Raw genomic sequence first — 26,348 nt, forward strand, 5'->3', positions numbered from 1 at the left:
AACACCCGCATATAGGCTACCTATGGAGTTAGCCAGATGTGTGTAAATGACTGTTCATGGTCATTTGAAAACAAATGCCGGTGTCGGACAGACACAAACGCAGAGCAGAGCAGAGCAGAGCAGAGCAGAGCAGAGCAGAGCAGAGCAGAGCAGAGCAGAGCAGAGCAGAGCAGAGCAGAGCAGAGCAGAGCAGAGCCACACACACACACACACACACACACACACACACACACACACACACACACACACACACACACACACACACACACACACACACACACACACACACACACACACACACACACACACACACACACACACACACACACACACACACACACACACACACACACACACACACACACACACACACACACACCCACACACACACACACACACACACACACACACACACACAACACACACACTACATAATGCGCCTTGGTGACTGGACATCTCCTTCATAAAACTAATAAAAGCGGGAGTAATCGGGCAGTTCGATGTGTGTGTAGAGGTGTGTGTAGAGGTGTGTGTGGTTAACACGTAGCAGCCTGCAGTCACTCGCTGTTCTGATGAAGGTAAACACAGCGAAGGCGGTGCGTAAAAAGGCACAGCTCTCGGCGCGCTGGTTCTGCACTTCTCAAGCGGAGTTACACGTCCCGCTGCCTCCTGATGCTGCCTGCAGCCATTTCATGAAGGGAAGGAGGTTTTCCTTCTATAAAACAGCTGCGGGCAGCAGATACTGTGAGAGTCCCGGACATGAATTCATAGATCAAGGCAGACTGGTTTACTCTCCTGTTTTGCCCGGTGCTTAAACATATAGCTCTACACCCCTGGCCAACAAAATGTCCTTAAAATGAAGTCCGAGTTTGAAATATATCTCAAATAATGTATGCACTGCCATTTCCCCACATAAACATAACAGTCTGCAATCAAACGGTTGTCTCCTGTGCGCTCCTCTTCCTACTTGGCGCACCGGTAACTTTCTCGTGCGCACAAGAGGCTGAGACCTTATCTAAGCCGCCGAATCCCTTGGAACATCACAAAAGCCATTTTCAACGGTTATCTGGTGAAAGATTAACTAGGCTACTGGATGAAATAATATGACTGGTATAGGTGCGAACATTAAACACTTTTTGAAAAAATATTATGATAAAATATTTTTATATATTTATAATTCTGCAAATATTACGATAAACTCACAGCTATTTCGCGGCCCGGCAGTAACACCTCCGCGGCCCTGTACTGGTCCGCGGACCGGGGGTTGGGAACCCCTGATCTAAATGAAAGAAGCAGCGACAGACCACTTCCTGTTTCTGATGGAGGGAAATCGGTGAAGATATGCGTGTCGTTAGCGCAATTATGAAGTTAAAACGGCTCTCGGAAACACATTTAAAAACATAAATGTCCAATTATTTTGATTTTTTTACCGATTTATTCAATTATTTTTAACCTGAATGGTTAATTTTTAAATAATTTACACAATTAATGTGTTTTTTTTTGTTATTCCCTACAAAATAGTCCCAGAAAGCAGCGTCACACAGCTTCCTCAGTGCTGTGCAGCAGTAAGAGGTGTGGAGGATGAACTGATGGTACGTACTGTGTTGTACTCTCCCTCGATGACCTCATCGCTCTCTGTGGACTTGGCCGTCACCTTCAGCCTGCCGGGAGATCCCGCCTCCAGCTCCTCCACCTGATACACACACAGAAATTAACCTTGGTGCTTCTGTCCAATGTCTCGCTGAGAGATCACTCTTATGATGCAAGAAGGTACGACAATAGATCTGATGCTGTTCAATCACACAGTTCAAAGTAGGGCTGCTCGATTATGGCAAAAATCATAATCTCGATTATTTGGGTCAATAATTGATATCACGATTATTAAAAACGATTATCCATTTACTTTGAAAACATCCATTTATTGAAAAAGATATGTGAACAGTATGTTTTTAACAGTTGATTACCCTGAACTTTAAGTATAATTCAACTGAAAAACCAATAAAAAAATTAATTAAAATAAAATAAATAATCGTTTTATTTCGATGTTGTTTTCATAATCGTTGCAAGCCAACATCGTAATTGAAATTAATTGAGCAGCCCTAGTTCAAAGTCTGCTGACCACCAGTTTCCTTTGCTACCGATGAAAGTAAAACTACTTTAATCATAAGTTTTCATTTCAAACGACAGCTAGCCATATTGAAATAATCACGCTTTCATTATCTGTCTCTTGAACCTACAGTACACACGAACCCTGACCTTTATAGGGACATATTTGCGGAGGAACTTGACTCCGTGCTCCTCCATGTGCTCCCCCGCTCTGTTGGCCATCTCCTGGTCGAAGCCCCTCAGCAGGATGGACCGCACCATCACGGTCACATCCAGACCCAGACCGGCCAGGAAACCCCCGCATTCCAGAGCCACGTAGGACGCCCCGATCACCAGGGTCTTCCCCGGGCAGTGAGGCAACGAGAAGAGGTCGTCACTGAAGGGGGAGGTAGAGAGAATCAGAATCAGATACAGGTTTATTACCAGGTAGGTTGACACGTACGAGGAATTTGACTTGATAGGGTGTCAAACAGAGTGGACATTTGTAGGGCTGTACCCGAATATCCGAATATTCGTTCGTTGGAGTACTATTCGGGTTTCAATTTCGTTATTCGTTTTTTTTGGCAGCCGCTTTGCACTGCACCAAATTGAATGTATTGAAAACTCCAATATCAACGTAAGAGCTTGTTTATCTTCGGGGGGTGCTAACACTTAACCATAAACGTTATCGTTTACTTTCTCCGTCTTTATATGTAGATATGACTTTTTCTCCGTTAATCTCCGTCACGTTGTTTCCATAGCAACAACAACTTCCTTTCAACAGCGCTAACTCTCCTTCAAAATAAAAGCATGTCCATACAAAATAGTAAGCCAAGCCAAATTACACTTAAGACATATACAACTGCAACGAAAGTAACAAACACAATGCAATATCCTTTTCAATTTCAAGAACACAAATTGGGTTACATTAACAAATAACTATAAAACAACAATACTGTAGAATAACAAAATGAATGCCGTGAATACACCGGCCGAATATTCGCTGCTGATTACTACCGAATATCCGGAGCCCGAAAAATGGTATTCGGGACAGCCCTAGACATTTGCAATTGAAAGAGGCCATATTATGCATATAAATATATATATTAAGGTAAGGTACGTATTTATATAGCACATTTTCAGACACAATTCAAACTGCTTTACATTAGGGGTGGGAATCACCAGGCTCCCCAAGATACGATACTATCGCAATACTTAAGCCACGATACGATAGTATTGCGATTCTACGATATGCCAAGTATTGCGATACGATATATGATTGCATGATATATTGGGTTCCAGTGTCTGTATTGACGCATGGCTTTGCATATGAAGCAGGTGATTGAGTTATTTTCTTAGCTCGCTCAGAATTTGATAGTAGCCAAGCTAATTTGGATTTGCAATATGAATAGTTTATATAATAAAATATCACCACGCAAAGTATTGAGATACTATATCGATTATTTGCCCCACCCCTACTTCACATCATCCTCAACACTTAATGAGAAGACAACAGAAAGGAACACAATACATAATTGAATAACAGATTCATAAAAACCACGCATAAAAGAGATACAGAATAGTTTAAAAACATTGTAAATACGGTAGGTGCTTAAACAAGTTAAAGAGGACCTATCATGCTATATTTCAATAATATATTGTAGGGCCATACCTATATACATTTAAAAAAAAAAAAAAAATACCAAACAGATCATGCATTTTAGCCATGCCTTATTTCGCTCTATTTGCAGCCCTGTTTTTGCAGGGGCTGATTCTGTGAGAAGTCTTCTTCGCTGCTTTTGTGGCAGACTACAGCGCCACCTACAGGCCTGGCATATGTACTACAGCGTCTCCAGCACTTTCGAACTGCAATGGCCGTGGCCCAACCCCCCATTCCCCTGATAGGTGGAGAGTTGCCCATATAGGCGGAGCACCCCTTTTCTGACATCGGAAAAATTCAGCTCCGTTGCAGCCCCGTTTTTAGAGATTTGGGCATGGAGGAAAAGAGAGAGGGTTGTGTTTTCTGACACACTGGGGACACATATTCATGTATAAAAGATGTACAAAAGTGCATTTTGCATGATAGGTCCCCTTTAAAAAGACTTCTGGGTAAGCAGCTGTGAAAAGTAGTGTTTTTAGACTCGACTTAAAAGAACTCCGCGTTGGTGAAGATGATGTAATAGGGTTTTCCCTTTCATGTGGTGTGTTATAAAGGTTTTAGTGCATGGTAATGGTCTGCAAAGGATAACATCCCTGTGTTCCCTCCAAAGGGAGTTTCTCTCTTTTTGAACAAGCATGGAAACATGTCACAGTAGAGGCACAACATACAAATATGAACCTGAAAATGCTCCTATATTTTTCAAGTATAACACAAGCTGCTGCCATCTGACAGTTGGACATATTTATATTGCCAGTAATAATGTCTGCTTTGGCTACACTGACAGCTATAAAGTCATTTCCTGTATATTGTTGGTTTAATAATAAAAACAAACACCTTTTATGACGCCTTTACTGTCAGAGGTCCGAGCACAAACCCATAAAAAGATATGAATATAATAAAAGACTGGCTTACAACTATATAAATGTATTAAAGAGTAGTGATCCAGCAGCTGCTACGCAAAGAGAGATCATACTGGACATCTACATGCATTGACAATGTCATTTTTCATAAGACTGCCTATTAGTTATTGTTTAGCTCAAGGTTTAAAGGACTAAGTGAGCAGCATTAGACAATGTACAGGTTGGCTAATCAGCAGCATAATCACTGAAGACACATATTACATAACATTTACACAGATGGGAGATGAATGGATTACAAAGCCACCCACAGAGCACACAAGCACCGAGAGGATTAGAGGGTGTGTGTGCTTTCAAAGATAACACTCCCTATTGGGAGCAGAGGTTAACCGAATATTTTCCGTCAATGACGGATCTTTTCTAACAATGACGGAAAAATCTGAAAGCAGTCCGTCATTTTGACAGATTAGAACACAACTCGGAACAGCGCCAAAAAGTCCACCAGCGGCCCTCATTATATTACCTCCTGAGTGGCCAGGTCGACTGAGGGCGATCTACTCTACTGTAGTCTAACTATTATTTAGTCATTCACACCCCTGTCCAGTTGGTGGCGAGTGTGTGTATATTAAGTAGCTATTGTCTAGTCTCGTCGCAAAATGTCACGGCAGCTGATCGTCCGAAGCTTTTTTAATAAGCCCAGTAATTGTGATGGTGCGGATAAACGAGGTGAAAAGAGGGATTGATGCGGTGGAGGATGAAGGACAAGCCAGTAAGACTGACAACGTTCAGCCAGCGGCAGAGGGGCAAGCAAGTGGCAAGGAGTTCAAGCGGGAGTACCGGGTTCAGTGGGAGCAAGAGTTTAAGTGGCTGAGAGAAGCGAAGATGAGTAACGGATTTGTCCGAGGGTGCACGACGATGCAGAAATCAGCGTTCAGGCTACAGCAGGTCAATTGAGTTGTTCTTGTAAATGTTTTGTTCATATTTTTGATTGTAATTGTCTCATTTAAAACAATGGCATTGTTCATATTTGCCTGTTTAGGCACAGTGGTCGTGGTGTTTTTAGCGGCCTCTGCCCCCTCTGCTGTCTGTCAGAGCAGGAACAAATAAATCATTCATTCATGTTCGTGTTGACATGAAAAGTGACCACACGGTCGGTGTCTCTGTTTTCTCTCCATGCCCTTAAAAGTTCTGGATGAATCATTCAAAAAATGAATGAATGAATATTTGCTGCTCAGTACCCAAACATAAATATTAAATATGTCTCATCTCATCATTAAAACATGAAAAATAAAATGACGGGTAATAATGGATTATTATGACGGAAATGTTACGATCCTGTCGGTCAAGATGACGGACAACGAAAAAGTCTAACGCAACCACTGATTGGGAGAGACCCTTTTTAGACACCAGTGACATGTCGCCATGCTTTAATGTTCAAAAAGAGTGTCTCTACTTTAAAGAGTCCTCTCCTGCTGATGTTCAGGTGTATATCAGTATGTAGTGTCTCTACTTTAAAGAGTCCTCTCCTGCTGATGTTAAGGTGTATATCAGTATGTAGTGTCTCTACTTTAAAGAGTCCTCTCCTGCTGATGTTCAGGTGTATATCAGTATGTAGTGTCTCTACTTTAAAGAGTCCTCTCCTGCTGATGTTCAGGTGTATATCAGTATGTAGTGTCTCTACTTTAAAGAGTCCTCTCCTGCTGATGTTCAGGTGTATATCAGTATGTAGTGTCTCTACTTTAAAGAGTCCTCTCCTGCTGATGTTCAGGTGTATATCAGTATGTAGTGTCTCTACTTTAAAGAGTCCTCTCCTGCTGATGTTCAGGTGTATATCAGTATGTAGTGTCTCTACTTTAAAGAGTCCTCTCCTGCTGATGTTCAGGTGTATATCAGTATGTAGTGTCTCTACTTTAAAGAGTCCTCTCCTGCTGATGTTCAGGTGTATATCAGTATGTAGTGTCTCTACTTTAAAGAGTCCTCTCCTGCTGATGTTCAGGTGTATATCAGTATGTAGTGTCTCTACTTTAAAGAGTCCTCTCCTGCTGATGTTCAGGTGTATATTAGTATGTAGTGTCTCTACTTTAAAGAGTCCTCTCCTGCTGATGTTCAGGTGTATATCAGTATGTAGTGTCTCTACTTTAAAGAGTCCTCTCCTGCTGATGTTTAGGTGTATATCAGTATGTAGTGTCTCTACTTTAAAGAGTCCTCTCCTGCTGATGTTCAGGTGTATATTAGTATGTAGTGTCTCTACTTTAAAGAGTCCTCTCCTGCTGATGTTCAGGTGTATATCAGTATGTAGTGTCTCTACTTTAAAGAGTCCTCCTGCTGATGTTCAGGTGTATATCAGTATGTAGTGTCTCTACTTTAAAGAGTCCTCTCCTGCTGATGTTCAGGTGTATATCAGTATGTAGTGTCTCTACTTTAAAGAGTCCTCTCCTGCTGATGTTCAGGTGTATATTAGTATGTAGTGTCTCTACTTTAAAGAGTCCTCTCCTGCTGATGTTCAGGTGTATATCAGTATGTAGTGTCTCTACTTTAAAGAGTCCTCCTGCTGATGTGCAGGTGTATATCAGTATGTAGTGTCTCTACTTTAAAGAGTCCTCTCCTGCTGATGTTCAGGTGTATATCAGTATGTAGTGTCTCTACTTTAAAGAGTCCTCTCCTGCTGATGTTCAGGTGTATATCAGTATGTAGTGTGTCTCTACTTTAAAGAGTCCTCTCCTGTTGATGTTCAGGTGTATATCAGTATGTAGTGTCTCTACTTTAAAGAGTCCTCTCCTGCTGATGTTCAGGTGTATGTAGTGTCTCTACTTTAAAGAGTTCTCTCCTGCTGGTGTTCAGGTGTATATCAGTATGTAGTGTCTCTACTTTAAAGAGTCCTCTCCTGCTGATGTTCAGGTGTATATCAGTATGTAGTGTCTCTACTTTAAAGAGTCCTCTCCTGCTGATGTTCAGGTGTATATCAGTATGTAGTGTCCCTGCTTTAAAGAGTCCTCTCCTGCTGATGTTCAGGTGTATATCAGTATGTAGTGTCCCTGCTTTAAAGAGTCCTCTCCTGCTGATGTTCTGGTGTATATCAGTATGTAGTGTCTCTACTTTAAAGAGTCCTCTCCTGCTGATGTTCAGGTGTATATCAGTATGTAGTGTCTCTACTTTAAAGAGTCCTCTCCTGCTGATGTTCTGGTGTATATCAGTATGTAGTGTCTCTACTTTAAAGAGTCCTCTCCTGCTGATGTTCTGGTGTATATCAGTATGTAGTGTCTCTACTTTAAAGAGTCCTCTCCTCTGATGTAGTAACCTATATAACACACTAGAGTTGGGGGGGAAACCCCAAAAAGCATAACATTAATAAAATAGTCCCCCCCTTTAAATATAAAGGTGTAAATGCAGTGTGCTCTCACCTGGTGATGCAGAACTCTTTGTCTCCGGGGATGCCGAGGTAGCGCGGCCTCTCGCCTGTTGCTATGATAAACTTTTCCGCTGTGTAAAACGTCTCCTTCCCTCGTTTATTTGTCGCCTGTCAGAAAATACAAACAGGAACTCTGAGTTATTAATGAAACGAGGAACACAGATTAAAATCATCCAGCAGAATATTGCCAATTTTCAGTCAGAGGATTAACGGATTACTTATTGAAGAAATCCAAAGTTATCCTGTATATTTTTACAATATATATACACACTAAGATTAGGTTACGGATTACATTTCTTACAGGTAACTAGTAATTGTAATGGATTATATTTTTTAAAGTAACCCTCCCAACTACGTGCAGGTGAAACTAAAGATGCTATGAAGCAGGGAAGCCAACAACAACACGGTTGAAATGAAAAGGCGTTTTAAAAACAAACAAAACACCACGACAGGCTGGACAACATTTCAATCCATCAGTCATTTTCGTGGCTAATCCTGTTCTGGATGTGGAACCAGCTAACCCAGTTTAACATCTGTACAAAAACATGAAAGCTCCCTTTTTAAAGGCTATATTCCCTTAGAATACGGCCGCTCTGAGGCTAAACTTCGCTCATTGATGTGACGCGCACACATAATAGAGTCTGGACTGAACTCGACGTTTTAAGGGTATTTAATATTGTAAATCAAAACAATAACCAAACAGAATCATACGCTCAACAAAAGATATCGGAGCTATGCTACCAAACCTCCACATACACCAGGTGCCCTAAACACCATCAACCACACCATGTGACAATCACTGGAAACAACCCATTACAAGTGTGTGAGGTGCTAACAAGGTTACTTCACAGATGTGGAGGAATGATGGTAAATATAACCAAGTGTAAAATCTGATTTTAGTTCCACCTGGAGTAAATCCACCAGCTACCCTGCAGTATACAAAGTCATTCAAACTAGCTGCACCTTTACCAGCTTTGAGAACACTTTCATGATCAATCATTATAAAACACATCATATATATTATTCTGAAATGGACCAATCTGCACAACGACTACTTTTACTGTCGCTACTTTCACTATATTTAGATGATAATACTTTTATACTTTTACTTGAGTCACATTTTGAATGCAGGACTTTTACTGTAACAGAGTATTCCTACACTCTGGTACTTCTACTTTTACTAAGTACACGATCTGAGTACTTCTACTTTTACTCAAGTACAATATCTGAGTACTTCTACTGTTACTCAAGTACAAGATCTGAGTACTTCTACTTTTACTCAAGTACAATATCTGAGTACTTCTACTGTTACTCAAGTACAAGACCTGAGTACTTCTACTGTTACTCAAGTACAAGATCTGAGTACTTCTACTTTGACTCAAGCACAAGATCTGAGTACTTCTACTTTGACTCAAGTACAAGATCTGAGTGCTTCTACTTTGACTCAAGCACAAGATCTGAGTACTTCTACTTTTACTCAAGTACAAGATCTGAGTACTTCTACTTTGACTCAAGCACAAGATCTGAGTACTTCTACTTTTACTCAAGTACAAGATCTGAGTACTTCTACTTTGACTCAAGCACAAGATCTGAGTACTTCTACTTTGACTCAAGCACAAGATCCGAGTACTTCTACTTTTACTCAAGTACAAGATCTGAGTACTTCTACTTGGTGTTAACAAATGAAGATAATATAACAATGAACACAGGCTGCATGTTGGCTCCTCCCCCCACGTTACCTTGACTTTGTGAGGTTCGATGAACTCTGCGTAGGCGTTGACGTAGTTGACGTTCTTGTCCCTCAGAGCCACTCTGTAGCCCCAGTTCAAGGAGCCGATGTAGTTGCTCACCGCGTCCTTCATCGTGTCCCAGTTGTGTTTCACTGAGAACACAAACCTCCATTATTAGCATTCAGAATACCTTTATTAGTCCCACAGAGGGGACATCTACATTGTTACAGCCGAAAAGAGACAAAGACAGCTTAATGTTACCTAAGAAGCACATTATTAAAAAGATACAACAAAAAAAAAATCCCAGTGGAGGAAATAAGCAGAATTCTGATTGGTTGCAAGGGGATCAAATACTTATTTCCCACAGCTATATGCAAATCCATTTCTATCATATATATAATATCAATTTCTGGATTTTATCTTTTTTCTTACTCTCACTGTTAAAATAAACCTACCATTACAAATATAGACTTAATGTTTTTGTAAGAGGGCAAACTTACAAAATCTGCAGGGGATCAAGTACTTGTTTCCTCCACTGCATATTGCACAATTAATAGAATTGAGACAATCACTACTTCTGACAAGGTGTGCCTCGACATTTACCGCGGCAGACCGGTCCGATGTCGCCCCTGCGTGACCTCCGGGGTCTCTGCTGCTCTGAGGCCTCACCTTTCTCGTCGATCTCCCAGCCGAACTTTCGAGCGTCCTGAATGGCGGTTCCCAACATGGCCGTCTGATGCATCAGCTTCTTGGGGATGCAGCCCACGTTCACACAGGTTCCACCCAGACCTGAACAACACATGGAAATACTCAATGGTGCTCTAGGAGGAGATTCAGGTGATGGGGTGGCGGGTTACCTTGGTTGGTGATTGGCTAATGGTTACACAAGCCAACAAAACGTTATGACATCATAAAGTGGCCAAAATCTGATCAGCTCATTTTCAGACAGGTTTTATTAATTGTGTTCCTTTCTGTTGTCTTTGTATTAAGTGTTAATGATGATGTAAAGCACTTTGAATTGCCTCTGTGTCTGAAAATGTGCTATATAAATAAACATACCTTATCTTAACTAGCAATTGGAAATGATAGATAGACAGATAGACATTCAGATAGATAGATAGATAGATAGATAGATAGATAGATAGATAGATAGACAGACAGACAGACAGACAGACAGACCGACAGACTTGGAGGATGTGACCCTCTTTAATGGTCACACACACATGCACACAGTGAAATTTGACCACAGGGCAACACAGTAGCAATACCTTGAAATAATCAATACAGAGAGTTAAAGATACTCAGCATCACGTGCATCTATACTAGGGATGGGAATTTGAAAGCAAATGTATATTCGAATATTCGACCCCCCAAAAAACGGTTAACTGAAATGTACATATCCTAAAAAAAAAAATTGGGTAAAAAAAAAAATACATTTTTCAAGACCTTTTGGAAATAAATACATGTTCAAATAAGTGTAGAAACCAAGTCGAATTTGTCAAATGTATTGAACTGATCACAGTTTGACAGCTATAGGCCTACAGCTTTCATGTGCGGAGGCGATTCACAATCAGGCCAGCTGTAGAGAAGACCCTCTCAGCTGGAACGGAGGTTGCGGGTAGAGCAAGGTATAGCATGTATATACGTTTAATTTGGCATCGTTTGACCTCTACACCGCACTCACTAACCTGGTCGAAATATTTCCACACATTACTCCTTTTTGACGCCATGTCTGTTGTGTAGGACTCTTCTTAGAGTGTAAATAATTACCGGACTATGACTGGTCAAATATGTTGAATAGCGGCAAAACTAAATCTCTCCTGTCAAAATGTCTCTGTACTTTGCCGCCACACACGGTTGCCAAGCAGCGCTTATTGTTGTTTAGGCTGGCCACTCATGTGTCGCGAGTGTTGACGGGGGGCGGGGGAGCACGCTCATGAGCTGTTAGTGCCGGAACCTCGCACCGGCTGCGGAGCGCATTAGCGCCGCATTTGGGCCTAAAATGAGGTTTGAGTCTGCGTGGTCTGCGTGTAGGGGGGGGCAGCAGCCATATCATTAGCTAGAACTAGATCTGATGGATTTGGACATAAATGCGAGTGAAGTATAACCGGACACGAGAGAGAGATCAGCACCTGCAGCTCTGCCCGCTGTGAGGGACCGGTGAGCGGAGCAAAACACCTTTAGACGTCAACTAACACATTTAGCTATGGCACTGTCGTATACATTGAATTATTCCATTTGATCATATGTAATCAACTTAGGCATCACTCCCAAAAAATATATATATTAATAACTCATATTCGAATAATTTTGAATATTCGATTAATCGTTCCCATCCCTAATCTATACAAGTATCCTTGAAATGAAGCCTCTTACCCCAGGTGGTTCCCTTTGGAGTGGGCACCACATAGTCCAGCACCATGGCCTTCTTCCCCAAGGCAGCAGCTTCCTGCGATATCACGTAAAACATTATGTATAGGTTTCTGCAGACTGTTTGCAAGTTAAAGAGGACGTATAACGCTCATTTTCAGGTTCGTATTTTTTGCTTCTAATGTGACATGTTTGTATGCTTTAACGTTCAAATAATGCTGCCCTTTGGGACCTTAGCCCGTGCACTACAGTAAAGAACACTAGGGGAAAGGGAAAACCCTAAAAAGCAGATCAGGGCTTCTATATATTTTTGTGTACATCCATTCGTACTCCAATTTAGATTAGGTTTCTTTAACGAGGGGTCTCAACATGCAGGTCTCAACTCCCAAGAAATCTACATGAGAATATGAAAAACAAAACATATAGGAATCAAATCAATATTAACACTGAGAACGTAAAGTTATATTTAAGGTCATCCTACATATTGCAAGAATACAGTCCAATACACTTAGGACACACATCAGGGCTTCTTTAATGAATCAAAGAACAGTGAATGTGTTTGATGGAGTCACCTTCGAGCAGGCCAGGCCTCCAGACCCCCCCCCGATGACGATCAGGTCGTAGTCGTACGCTTCAGTCTCTGCACACAGGAGCTGCTGCAGGCTGCCGTCTTTATGAGCCTGACAGGAGCATCAATCAATCCAGCGTTCAATCAAGACAGCAGTTATTCTTTCAGAGACTCGTATCGTGCAGCTGAATGACTATCAACATCACATATCTAACAGGCACTCTCATAACAGCCGTTTTAATTATTGTCCCAGTACAAGCGGTGCTATTTCAATGACAGGTTAACTAAATGGCTGCTGACGTATTTGGTCATTGTGACATCAAGTGCAGTCTAGAGCTGCAACGATCAATCATCAGAATAATAGACAGGAAATAATCCAGCACGCTCGTTAACGGTTAGTTCTGTTAACTGTTAGTTCTGTTAACTGTTAGTTCTGTTAGTTCTGTTAACTGTTAGTTCTGTTAGTTCTGTTAGTTCTGTTAGTTCTGTTAACTGTTAGTTCTGTTAGTTCTGTTAGTTCTGTTAACTGTTTTAACTGTTAGTTCTGTTAGTTCTGTTAGTTCTGTTAACTGTTAGTTCTGTTAGTTCTGTTAACCGTTAGTTCTGTTAGTTCTGTTAACTGTTAGTTCTGTTAGTTCTGTTAACTGTTAGTTCTGTTAGTTCTGTTAACCGTTAGTTCTGTTAGTTCTGTTAGTTCTGTTAACCGTTAGTTCTGTTAGTTCTGTTAGTTCTGTTAACTGTTAGTTCTGTTAACTGTTAGTTCTGTTAACTGTTAGTTCTGTTAACTGTTAGTTCTGTTAGTTCTGTTAGTTCTGTTAACTGTTTTAACTGTTAGTTCTGTTAGTTCTGTTAGTTCTGTTAACTGTTAGTTCTGTTAGTTCTGTTAACCGTTAGTTCTGTTAGTTCTGTTAACTGTTAGTTCTGTTAGTTCTGTTAACTGTTAGTTCTGTTAGTTCTGTTAACCGTTAGTTCTGTTAGTTCTGTTAGTTCTGTTAACCGTTAGTTCTGTTAGTTCTGTTAGTTCTGTTAACTGTTAGTTCTGTTAACTGTTAGTTCTGTTAACTGTTAGTTCTGTTAACTGTTAGTTCTGTTAGTTCTGTTAGTTCTGTTAACTGTTTTAACTGTTAGTTCTGTTAGTTCTGTTAGTTCTGTTAACTGTTAGTTCTGTTAGTTCTGTTAACCGTTAGTTCTGTTAGTTCTGTTAGTTCTGTTAACCGTTAGTTCTGTTAGTTCTGTTAGTTCTGTTAACTGTTTTAACTGTTAGTTCTGTTAGTTCTGTTAGTTCTGTTAGTTCTGTTAACTGTTAGTTCTGTTAACCGTTAGTTCTGTTAACTGTTAGTTCTGTTAACCGTTAGTTCTGTTAACTGTTTTAACTGTTAGTTCTGTTAACCGTTAGTTCTGTTAACCGTTAGTTCTGTTAACCGTTAGTTCTGTTAACCGTTAGTTCTGTTAACCGTTAGTTCTGTTAACCGTTAGTTCTGTTAACCGTTAGTTCTGTTAACCGTTAGTTCTGTTAACCGTTAGTTCTGTTAACCGTTAGTTCTGTTAACCGTTAGTTCTGTTAACCGTTAGTTCTGTTAACCGTTAGTTCTGTTAACCGTTAGTTCTGTTAACCGTTAGTTCTGTTAGTTCGCCGGAGCCTCGCAGCGGGGTTACTTCGGAGTGCAGAATTGCGCCGCATTTGCACATGACTGATGTGCAGCAACATGCGCCTCCTCTGTTTCTCCTAAGGTCTCCCTTTCTGTCGGTCGCTCGTTAGCAGAGCGAACAGGTACAGGAGGCGTAGAGCCAGGGATGTCCACTAGTTCATCGATCGTAGATGGCGTCGTGCTCGCGGACGGATACAAAAATATACTTTGGCGGCTGTTAATATAACATATAAACAAACTGTTACTGACAGCCCTAATGAAGTCAACGGTAAAACTAAGGCTACATTAATTAACCAGCCGACCGTAAGAAAGAGATATAATGGATAGAACAAGTAAAAAAACATCTTGGGTGCTTTTTAAAACTTAACCAGCACAGTGCCAGTTCGACAATAAGTCTCGTAAAATCAGCACAGAGTTCCATACAACATGTTAGGGCTGTACCTGAATATCCGAATATTCGTTCGTTGGAGTACTATTCGGGTTTCAATTTCGTTATTCGGATATTCGTTTTGTTTTCAAATTGAATTTAAATCTCCAATATCAACGAAAGAGCTTGTTTCTCTTCGGGGGGTGCTAACACTTAACCATAAACGTTATCGTTTACTTTCTCCGTCTTTATATGTAGATATTACTTTTTCTCCGTTGATCTCCGTCACGTTGTTTCCATAGCAACAACAACTTCCTGTCAACTGCGCTAACTCTCCTTCAAAATAAAAGCATGTCCATAAATAGGAAGCCAGGCCAAATTACACTTAAGACATATACAACTGCAACGAAAGTAACACACACAATGCGATACACTTTTCAATTTCAAAGAACACAAATTGGGTTACATTAACAAATAACTATAAAACAACAATACTGTAGAATAACTAAATGAATGCCGTGAATAAACCGATATACACGCGTTGCAGCGGTTCACTGCTGATTACTACGTTTACTGTCCTTGTGTTTCTCGGTTTGGACACGCTGCATTTCACAAGGCATGTTTGAGCAAAAACAAGACGCTGAGATAATACTTTGTTGTCAGATCAAGTCTTAAGTATTTCTTGCATCACTGCAGCTCCATTTGCAACGTCAACAAGGAAACAGAAATCCAAAATACTATTGCAACCTGTAACGGAGGTGATCTCTGGGCCCGTAGATCTCGGCCTCCGTTACGGGTAATATAGCACTAAAAACATTGCACAGGAATGTATGTAATTTATGTAACTAGTTTGTCTGTCTCTGTTTCCTGGTTTCATTCTGAAAAGTGTTCCCGTTCCCCCATGTCTGTGGCTGGACTGTGTGCACCTGGTGCCCTGTGTTGTCTCCTCCTCCCTCCTCCCCCCCGTGTCTAATTGCTCCCCCCTCACCTGTGTCTTGTTACTCTGTGTGTGTATTTAGGTGCAGTTTTCTTGGGAGGCTGGTAGTGTGGGTGAGATCCTTGTGGCTGTGGTCAGGGAGAAACAGCAGGATTAAGGCTGTGTGTCATGTGTTCATGACGTAATAAATGCCCACACCAGGTTGTATTTTGGACGTTCTGCCTCTGCCTCCTTGCTCTGTCGGGCCGCTCAATTGTCAGCTTCACACAACCACTGCAGACAATAAGTTCAAGGCCCTTTAACGTACATTTCAACTGGGATTTAACTCAAGTTAAAGAGTGCTTCAGTCTTACTTTATTAAATCATGAGACCCTAATAGTGGTGGGTTCAGCTTCAATTCGAGCCAAATAGACTTGTTTTCACACCATTTAAATGAGCCACTTGCTTGAGTAACATGTCCTCTAAGGAGATATGCAGGTGTTGTATATCGGGAAGATTTGACTCTCTTTAAGACATTTAATAAGATAACCACTCCTCACCTGCAATGTGTTGTCGCAGCCGCCCACGTGCGTCTTGTTGATGAAGACGTTGGGAACACTTTTCTGTCCGGTCATCTCGAGCAGCATATCCTGGTAGTTGGTTCCATCCTCTAAAACAGAAGGGTTGAATTATTGTTAAAAAGCAACCTAATACTGCCGTTTAAAAATGACAATCATTTAATACATCTGCTTTTCATATGATAGTGTATGAGTAATAGACACAGGATATGCCTAAATAGCTAAAAGGGGGAAGCATGAAAATGTGTCTTATAATCACAACTTCCTGTCTGTGCTGACATCTTAGCTTTTTGCTACACACACAGGCTGTGATTAAACTGTTATCTACTTTCCAAAGTGTGCAAGTAGTCAGTTAAATGTGTTACAGTCAGAGTCTAATAGTAAAGCAAAGCTGATGAGTTTAATTTCCATATTAATTTAAACAGGAAGTCAACTGGACCTTAGCTAAGAGGTTGGAGACATAATCTTACACTTCATTAACAGTGAATATATTTGTTTACACACTTATTTTCTGCCTTAGCAACAGGATATGACTTTGTTAGGTTCCCTTGTGTGGTATAATTTGCCTCCGATATAAATGTCCTTACAATTTAAATACTGTGAATCTAGCTGAAGCATTACATACTGGAAAAACATTTCTTTAGAAAAGGTCAATTGTATTCATAATAGAGATTAAGTTGGTTAATAACTCAATGATTAAACATCTCCATATACTTTCTTTAACAAAAGTAAAACTGAAATGATTAGCTCTTACGACAGAGCCGTTTCCTGAGATCTGGCACGAGGCCAAGGTATCTTCAGGGAGTGACTCAGCATTTTCTGCTGCTGCAAAGTACAACACCATGGCCGTAGCATGGAGGAAGACATCCAGATTTAAGCTAAAACCACGGAAATGTAAGTTATATTAACATCCTATTCAATTAGGCAAAGTAATAGGGGTATCATTTGACTTTAAACTCCAGAAAAAGCCCTTCAGAAGCACTCAACTAAACACTTTAATGTAAGCAGATAAAGACAATTGTTACGAGTGTTTAAGGTAAAGTATTTGTCAGCGACTGCTCACCTATAAGATCCAACTCCATCGCATTAAACTCGAGTTTCAGCTCTTTGAACAAGTCTTTCACCTACAAGATCAAATACATTCATATGTTACAAATTCTCCAATTACACATACTCCAAATTCATCATTCAATTAGTAAACAAGCTTATTAAAACCCTTTATTCATGTCAAGTGTTGGGTAACATCGCTTGGTGTGTAAGTTATGAAAGCGAATGAAAGAAATGAGCTGTAAGAAACCCAGATATTTGCACTTTTACTTAAGTAATCTATCCGAGTACTTCCTCCAACACTCTTTATTATTGCAAGTTTGCAAACGTTTATTAGGAAATGCGAACAAACTGCTATCTTGATCAACTTGTATCAAAAATATTTCTTATTCACCCCAGCAATTAGACGGAGCCCTTCGTGGGAATAGGACCAGGTGGTTATATTATCTACTCAAAAATATTATTATTTTTTACAGCTTATTTCATTAAACAGATCCACTTTGTTCAGAATATAAAACTCTTCTTTTTTTTTTACTTATAGCATGGGTTAATCACAAAAAACATGAAGAAACACAGATACTAATACTTTAAGTATATTTTGATGCCAATACTTTTGTGCTTTTACTTGAGTAACATTTTGAATGTAGGACTTGTACTTGTAACAAAGTATTCCTACACCCTGGTACTTATATTTTAACTGAAGTACAAGATATGAGTACTTCTTCCACCTTTTCTGAGACTTGTGTAATGTGTTGTAATCTGAACTACTCCGCTGTCTGTGGTAACGTGACAGGATGACGCAGCAATTAGACGGAGCCCATTCACTACTTCATGGCAGTAGATGGAAGTTTCCCAGCCAAGCAAGGCTAACTTAAATAGACAGAATAACCCGCTTACCTTCACACAATACGGGCAGTAGCTCTTACTGAAAACCATCACTTGGTTGGAGTCGATCAGCAGCTGAATCTGGGATTTCAGATCATTCTTCCCGGTGTCATTTTCGATGGGAGGCATTTTTCAAGGTGTTTCCGTCCGCCTGCACAGGGGCAAGCTTCGATAGACGGCTGGAGGAAAACGTTAAACCGAAGAAACAATCTTTTAATAAATCCACCAATGTGTCCCGGGACTTTTATCCAAGCGGAAATGTAAAAAAAAGTCGCCGGTTGTGACCTCCTCCGTTCCTGTCTTACTGCCGTCAGCCGCCTGTCTACACACCGCGCCAAACGGCTCTGAGCATTTCTTGGCGTGCTGCTTTGGGAGCACTCGATTTGGGTCACCGTGTGTAACGGCTGTTGCATTGCTCGTCATTGCAAACAGGAAGAACTCCACCCACGCGGAGGAAGTCTTACAACAAAACGAACACACCTATAGAAACGTCACAGACTCGCCTATTTTTTTTTTTGTAGAGCTTTATTGGAAAATGCATGACATAAAAAGCTTTCAGATACTTAAAAGAAACAAATACAAATACTTTAAAGTAATCAAATAAAGTGAAGTACATACAAGGGCTAGGTCTTTTTACATAAATAATATTTTTCAATTGTGATTAACAGTTTAATTGCATTTTTGTTTTTCATTCATTTTATAGGGCTTTAATTAGAGGAAGAAACTCATTGTGGAATACATCAAATGTAGGGAAAAGCTAAATCTGTATTAATTTATTTAATAAGACGCGTTTGTAGTGTACTAACATAAATAAATACGATGAAAACTAAAATAAGCAGCCATACAGGCGTCCTTCGAAGACAGCTAACCCTAAACTGAGATACAAATGAAGCAAAGAAGACAACACCTAATTTGATAATAATAATTAAGTGGTAGCTCTGAGCATTTCAGGTTTCTATTCCTACATTGGTGTGGGTTCATATGCAATAATCAGGTATCTAGCGCCATCTATTGGTTAAACTAGCCAATGACAGCAGGTGGATTGTGTATACGAGGTCCCCCGGGAAGATTTTATTTTTTAAATACTGAAGTTAAAAGCATCAATCCTTCTAGTCAGAGCGGAGCATGACACCTGACTATTCCCTGTGTTTTTGTTTTTTTTATATATTTCTGTTGTCAATTATTGTCTTTTATTGTGATTGTAGTAATGTGTTTTTATTATACATGTAGGCCTACAGCACTTTGGCTCGACCAAAAATCGCTTTTAAATGTGCTATATAAATAAAACTTGATTTGATTTGAACTTTGAGAGCAACATTAAGAGATATGGATACATCTCTCAACACCCATATGAAACAGAACTGTAAACAGATTTACTTTTTCTTTATGGATATTTTACAAATCATTATTATCTCTCTAGGGCAGCCTTTCCCAAACTCAGGGTCGCGACCCAAAATGGGTCGCGGACCCGTTTTGATTGGGTCGCCAGTTAAATGCATTGCTACACACACACACAGCGTCAGAGCTGATGGCTGCCTTGCAAATACAATTTTTTTTTTTTTTTTTTTAAATAAAATTATGCAATATAGCATTGCATATTGAATGATTTAATTTTCTAAATACAAATAAAATTAAAATAAAAGATTGTATTTGTATCAGCTCTGACGCGCCCCCCCGCGAAAGTTTTCGCGCCGTCTGTTTATTGTCTGTTGATTAATCGCGATCGTACATGATGGCAAAAAGACGATACAAAGAGGAGTTTTTAAACGTTGGCTTCACAAAAGCTGTTAGAAATGGAGAGAAGCGGCCTCAGTGTGTTTTATGTGGAGAGGTGCTCAGTAACGAAAGCTTGAAAATGAATAAATTGGACCGACATCTCCAAACAAAACATCCTCTGCATCGGGACACATCGAAGGATTTTTCCATCTGCAAAGAAGAGTCTTTCAAGAAGCAGTGTTTTGACGGCGGAAAAGTAAGTCACTCATTTTAACCATTTGTTTTGTGTGTTTGTGAGCTTGTCAGGGTCTGTTGTGAAATTGTTTCGTTAATGCAAAGTTGGATGAAATGCAAACTGAGCCCCGGAGCGGACCGCCAGCTGCGCGCTCTCGCGCGTCCTCTACTCGCTCCCGCGAGTCCATTCTGCAGCGGCACAGAGCGGTGTTTCAACTTTTACTTGCTTAAAATGTTTTTAAAACGGCCGGGAGAAAAACAGAGAAACAATAACCACAGGAAGATTAGAGGGAAAGTGACAGGCAGTATGAGAAGGAAAGCGAGAGACAGTATCAGCCGCACGGACGTGACTGCTGCAGTGTGATGCACATAGGAATACATGGGGGTTATTCCCTATCTTTATTCAAGAGCGTGGTCTTTACATTTATTGATTTCACGTTCAGAATATGTATTTCTTTCCCTCAAACCCTGTCCTCGCACTCAAATAGTGCCTGCTTGCGCTTAGATCTGCTTTGCTTCTGCTCAAACTGTAGCTTGCACTCAGATATATTGCTGCTTACAGATTTCCTGTGTTCCAGCTTAAAACCTTCTCCTCGCACTCAGGCTGTTTCTGTGCGCTCGTGAAATGTCTGATCTCAGATTTCTTCTGTGCGCGCTCTGATCTTTTGTGCAACAACCCTGTCAAGAACCCCCTGTGGGGATTCCCCACAGTATTGAGTAAGTCGCTTTGGATAAAAGCGTCTAACAAGTAACTAATGTAATGCGCTATAAATGCGGTTGCCAGGTCCACATTGCGTATACAGCGTACGCTGTACTGGTGTTAAAAATCACCCAATAACCAGCAATGTTAATGATAATATCTTCTCTGTTGTTTCCAGGCATTCAAAGGGAACAGAGGGCACTGAGGGCATCCTATCAAGTCAGCCACAAAAAAAAAGTTAATCAGTTGCCAAGTGTTGGAGTTTCTTTGTCTCTCAGTGTTTTACAACAGCTCTGTTCATTTAAGTGTTTAAAACATGTGTGTACATAGTTTTTGATCTAGTGACAAACTTAATGTTGCACTTCTGATCATTTAAATGTGGTTTCACCTGCGATGTACTGTACACTGCACTTCCTATAGTTAGTGTTTTGTCCCTTTCTGTTTACAACATGTTTGTTCTTTGTTCATTTAAAATAGTTTAAAAATGGTGTGTGATCTAGTGACAAACTTAATATTGCACTTTTGATAATTGTATAATTTAAATTTGATTTGTACTGTATATACTTGACTGCACTTCCCATGTTTCGTCTTTCTGCTTTGATCCTTATATTTTCTGGGCAAGCCAAAGGGAAGGTTGTTATGGTGAGAAACCTAATTGCTTCGATGCACTTTTATAATTAAATACATATTTTCATTTTAAATTCATGGTGTGTTGCATTCTTTGTTTATAACTGTAGATATTATGGGAAATCATGTCATTTTTTGAGCTTGGGTCCCTTTGGACCACAACATTTCTATTTTGGGTCTCATGCTGAAAAAGTTTGGGAACCCCTGCTCTAGGGCTCTGGTGTTGCTGTAGCAACTGCAAGCTACCGCCCCTGGGCTGTCGGCAAAATAAATCACTCTGATTGGCTGTTCAGCTTAGCGAATCAGTGCGATCAAACGATTTAAAAGGCACACACAGACGGCTATTCTTTTTCATTTTCATCTCACCTGGACGCTAGAGTTTATTTTTCATCATGGCGATCTGGAATGCAGAAACCGAAGAGCAACTCATCAGCTTGATTCAGGAGAGGCCAGCTCTGTACGACATTACAGAGAAACGGTACGCGAACCGAACAGTGAGAACCGGACTCTGGCGAGAGATTGAAACTCAACTTGTTCTATCAGGTAAGATTATCTTTTTTTTTTAATAAGACGCAGGTTTTTTTCATCAATTGAGCTCTTTAGCAGAACAAAACTGTTTGTTTGTTATTGTTCGCCAGCGTACAGTGAAATATATAATTTGTTATTTCAACCTTGTGTTTTGTTGTTATTTTTGCTAGCTGTTGCTACTTGTTTGGCACTGCATATATATATATGATGTGTATGTGTGCTTCAGAGAAAGAGCTCAAGAGGAAGTGGGATTCTCTGCGAACCCAGTACACCCGGTACAGGAGACTTTCCCCTTCGGGTAGTTTTGGAGCACTAAAGACTGGCAGACAGTGGATCCTGACCAGGCTGCAGTTTCTCGAGCCCTACACAAGAAGAAGAAGGAAGGAAAGTACTTCAAACCTCACCATCACGGTAAATATGTTATTTGTTGAGTAAAAATAAGTGTGTCTTGCTTCTTTCATGTAGAAACATTATTTCATTCATTGACAGTGGCAAATATAACAATGAACAGGGGCTTGCGAACAGGCAAGGTAGGCAACTGCTTGGAGCCCCGGTACAGAAGGGGGCCCCAAAAAAAGGTAGATTTTAAGAAGGTCCACAGCAACGACAACATGAAACGCCCTCTAATTTACTGCGACGACATGTCGGGAATCCCCCTCAAGGCGGCCCCAAAATGCTGCTTCTAATTTTAAATGTCGTTGCATTATAATGATTGATGGATTCATGTGCTCATCACCTTAATGTTGCAGCTGGTAAAGGAGGAGCTGATTTAAATACGGCTGGGTAGCTTATGAAATTCCCCATGGGATCAATAAAGTTTTTATCTCAACCTACATGATACATACATGATAAAATATTTCTTGATTGTATTTTGTATTGTTCTGAATCTTCAAAGTTACTAAAGTTATCAAATAAATGTGGCGCAGTATAAAGTACTATTTACCTGAATGGGAGTGGAGCAGTACAGTACTTAAGTAAATGTACTTTGTTACTGTCTACCGCTGTTCATTGTTCAAGATTGAAATGTAAAATGCAAGACGGTTTCTGCCTCTCTATTCACAGGCAGCCTTTCATACGTGATGGTGGCTTCATTCTCCCATGATCCTCCGCAATCTGTCTAGAAGTATGTTTAAGCATCTGAATCGAGTCATCACATTTTGTTTACAATGTGCCTTTCACACTTGACCACACCCCGAACGAATGGCACACACATTACAGGGTATTGTTTTGTTATGAATGCTTAGTAAACAGTTGAATCCATGGTATTAAATCCAACTAATTGTGAATTTATTTTAAAAACATTTAAGGAACCCCCGGTGGCTGCAGAATCCGCCTCCGATGGCACCAGCAGTGACGCCTGGAACAGCACCCCTGAGGAGCCCTTCCTCTCTGATGCTGAGTCAAGGCCCTGCACTCCCCTGGCAGAATCCACCATCTGTGGAACAGAGTCCACACTGGCACCGCTCGGAGAGGGGCCAAGCACACTCAGTCACTTAAGCACTCCAAGGCCTCGGCGAGTGAAGCGCCGCAGGAAGATGCTGGATGAGTCTACCATTGAGGCGTCAGAAACTTTGATGCGCACGATTGGCAGGACCCTGGAACATTTACGTTCGAAGGGTGAACATAATGACAAAAACATTAGTGCGGTACTGGCGTTATCAGCCCTTGGACTGTTGCTTGTGAAAGCAGATCTAAAGAGGCGGAGGTGGATAATTAGGAGAAACCGCACTAAATGGGTGAAATCGTGGATACGACAGCGACAAGCTCATGGGGCTTTCCCGTACTTCGATTAGAAGTCGATATGCCAAACAGTCTGTCATGGATGAGTCTTTGCGGTGCGACTTTTTGGTCAAGACGCAGGAGGCGACACAACAGTCGGGTCCGTCGGGACGTGTTCTTTGGTGTCAGTTTGTAACATGATACACAGTTTAGGATTCAAACTCCTCTCCACGATATTAAGGCACAGGTGGAACAAGTATTCAAACTCTTTACTTGAGTAAAAGTACTAACACCATACTGTAAACAAACTCAATTTCAAGTAAAAGTACTGCCTCAAGAATGGTACTTTACTCAAAGTATTTAAGTGAGATTAGGAAAATGTACTTAAAGTATTAGGAGTAAAAGTATTTTAAAGCAAAAGCAGCAAATCTTTACATTTAAAGATATGGAAAAGTGAAATGTTTGTAACAATAAACTTCACCCACTCAGTGTTTTAGTTACTTCAATATAATGTATTTTTATAGTCACTCTTTCAGTGACATGTTGCTGGTACCGCTTGGGCCATTAGTCCTACATCTGGTAGGTTTGTTCAGGAAAGATGTCTTCATTGTTATAATGATGAACCATAAGGCATATACCTATTGTGATGCCCCTGTGGGTTCATCAGTGGAGAGGGTGTGGCTGTGCTGTCTTGGCTGCATTGATCGCACTGATTGCAGTAACTCAGGGCACCTGCAGGTCTGGTGCTCTGCAGCTATTTTAAAGCCTCTCTGCTCCTGTCTGTTCTCTCTCTGCTTTCTCCTGCAGGCACCCGGCTCTGATGAGTATAAACCATGAGTTGACTTGAACAGTGTGGTGCAAATAAACACCTTTACCTACCCGTTGACATGTTGTGTCTCCTTCTTGTCGTGGCCTTTTGAGCCAGGTCGCAACACCTATTTACAAATATATCTACATTACATCAAACTGGCTTTTCCATGCACATTTACACCTGCTTTTAGTCAGTGTAATGGATGGATGCGATGGGTTATGGACACAATTCCTATAGTACTTTACTGAATATATTTTCGTCAAATGACATGTTGTACATCTTGCTTCCTTATTTTGAACCATGCCTCATTGGGTTGGGTCATACACGTCAGTCCCATTGTGCGACGCAGATATGTCAACAACAGTCAACTCGGCAAACGGAGCCGCTCAGATCGTCTCAAAGAAATGAAACCGTTAATCAGAAGTGTAATCAGCAATCCTGTGACGGCATTCAGGTCATGTAGGCCTAGATGTTTAATAGACGTGAATATCTTTATCTTGGCAGTGCACAAACAATGGCCAAGTAGAAAGAATGAAAGCCAACTCCATGTTCAGACACGTTTAGACGCAGATTAACTCTGTGATTATTGTAGATCAACAATGGGATTAAGTGCTGTACTGATCATGTTATCTCAAATGAACACTTGTATTCTATTTTCTATTGTTATTTTTATTTGTTTATTACATTTTTGGAGACTCCCCTATGCTGATGCAAACGGAAGAGCATTAGGGCCACATGAAACTTTTTTTTGAGGATGTGAAAAAGAAAATGTATTTGTTTTGTTCTGAGAAAATTCGACTTTAATCTCAGAATAGTTCATCGACTTGTATAACTTCCTGACACAGTAGCTGTGTATAATTTAAATGTGATTAAAAACCTCAAAATAAAACATTTTGTTTCTAATTCGTACCCTAAGAAACTGAATTTGCGAGGCCCACTTGAGGGCAGCATTTCAGCCACTATTTTTTTGACATTATTTATTGCCATAGAAAACAATAATAACAGTAACTCTTTTACATATAGGCCATTTTCTCTAATTCCCCTCCTCGACTCCTATCCTCGTGTCTTAGTCCCGCCCACAGGAGATGCGAGCGGAGGAGTCTAGGAGGGGAACCAAGGAGAGAGGAGGGGAAGCAGCAGGCGGTTAGAGAAATGAGAAACCTTCATAGTCTTAAAGTGTCTGTTTTTTAATATTAAAGGTTTTTGCAGCATTATATACAAACAAAAGGTTATAAATAGATAGTTACTTTATTTATTGGGAAAAAATGTTGTCTAGCAAAACACAAGTTAAAATGTGCATTTGACGATGGATTTACTTTCAATTGATCAATTATCTTTATTTGATTTTAAGTATTTATTTTAAGTATTTTTATAACATATAGAGAATTTATTTGTATTTGTTTAATGTTTTTGTTATTCGTCTTATTTTGTACTCTGCCATATGTCTAATGTTGGGGAACGTTCGGTTGTGTTTGTCTAATGTGATAAATCCATAAACACATACAAAATAAGATGCAAATATAATCAAAGTAAAAATGAATTTTAGCGGCAAGAAAAAATAAAACATTTTAAGCAGAAATTATATACAAATTCACAATAGGAATGACATATCAGGAGAGTATTTACATAATACACAATATAAAGTAAATATTGAATGAATTGAGTACTCAATACAGTCTCACTAAGCTACAGGAATATAAATATATACTACACACACACATATGGCATGAGATTAACCCTCCTGTTGTCTTCGGGTCAAATCTGACCGATTTACTACTTTCATCAATCAGAACTTTTTAGTTTTACATTCGATTGCATTCAGGCTTCATGATATCCTTCACAGTTCAAAGACATTTGAACATGGAAAATTGCTGATCACCACTTTCATTGCA

General features: G+C 40.2%; 2 protein-coding genes across 4 annotated transcripts in view; one reads left to right on the top strand and one right to left on the bottom strand.

Moving 5' to 3' along the window:
• Positions 1-18,469, bottom strand: part of txnrd3 (thioredoxin reductase 3) — a 33,902-nt gene extending 15,433 nt beyond the window's left edge. The window contains exons 1-10 of one of the 2 annotated variants that reach the window (XM_034233253.1): positions 18,134-18,469; positions 17,253-17,313; positions 16,172-16,281; positions 12,684-12,791; positions 12,118-12,190; positions 10,345-10,530; positions 9,751-9,893; positions 8,004-8,119; positions 2,257-2,482; positions 1,601-1,693 (exon numbers count right to left, since the gene is read on the bottom strand). In XM_034233253.1, the coding sequence (XP_034089144.1) occupies positions 1,601-1,693; positions 2,257-2,482; positions 8,004-8,119; positions 9,751-9,893; positions 10,345-10,530; positions 12,118-12,190; positions 12,684-12,791; positions 16,172-16,281; positions 17,253-17,313; positions 18,134-18,250 (1,233 nt within the window). In that variant the 5' untranslated portion in view covers positions 18,251-18,469. The remainder of the gene's footprint in view (positions 1-1,600; positions 1,694-2,256; positions 2,483-8,003; positions 8,120-9,750; positions 9,894-10,344; positions 10,531-12,117; positions 12,191-12,683; positions 12,792-16,171; positions 16,282-17,252; positions 17,314-18,133) is intronic. The other variant, XM_034233254.1, reaches the window with a different exon arrangement.
• A 2,447-nt stretch (positions 18,470-20,916) lies between these two features.
• Positions 20,917-25,758, top strand: LOC117557421. 2 transcript variants are annotated; one of them, XR_004570711.1, is made up of 4 exons: positions 20,917-21,941; positions 22,153-22,337; positions 22,989-23,049; positions 23,234-25,758. XR_004570711.1 is itself a non-coding variant. In XM_034233255.1 (3 exons), exons 1-3 carry the CDS (start codon positions 21,791-21,793, stop codon positions 23,717-23,719), a joined length of 822 nt encoding a protein of 273 aa, XP_034089146.1. In that variant the 5' UTR covers positions 20,917-21,790; the 3' UTR covers positions 23,720-25,758. The 2 variants fall into 2 exon arrangements, 1 of the variants encoding a protein (XP_034089146.1); XM_034233255.1 differs by lacking the exon at positions 22,989-23,049.
• Positions 25,759-26,348: the final 590 nt, after the last annotated feature.

The sequence above is a fragment of the Gymnodraco acuticeps genome, unplaced genomic scaffold, assembly GCF_902827175.1.
Source record: "Gymnodraco acuticeps unplaced genomic scaffold, fGymAcu1.1, whole genome shotgun sequence".
NCBI classification, from domain to species: Eukaryota; Metazoa; Chordata; class Actinopteri; order Perciformes; family Bathydraconidae; genus Gymnodraco; species Gymnodraco acuticeps.

Bases quoted from the DNA above. Each gene is read 5' to 3' on its own strand.
- LOC117557421 (XM_034233255.1), top strand. From the start codon at position 21,791: ATGGCGATCTGGAATGCAGAAACCGAAGAGCAACTCATCAGCTTGATT. The intron at 21,942-22,152 runs GTAAGATTATCT...TGTGTGCTTCAG, and splicing joins AACTCAACTTGTTCTATCAG to AGAAAGAGCTCAAGAGGAAG. The intron at 22,338-23,233 runs GTAAATATGTTA...AAAACATTTAAG, and splicing joins CTTCAAACCTCACCATCACG to GAACCCCCGGTGGCTGCAGA.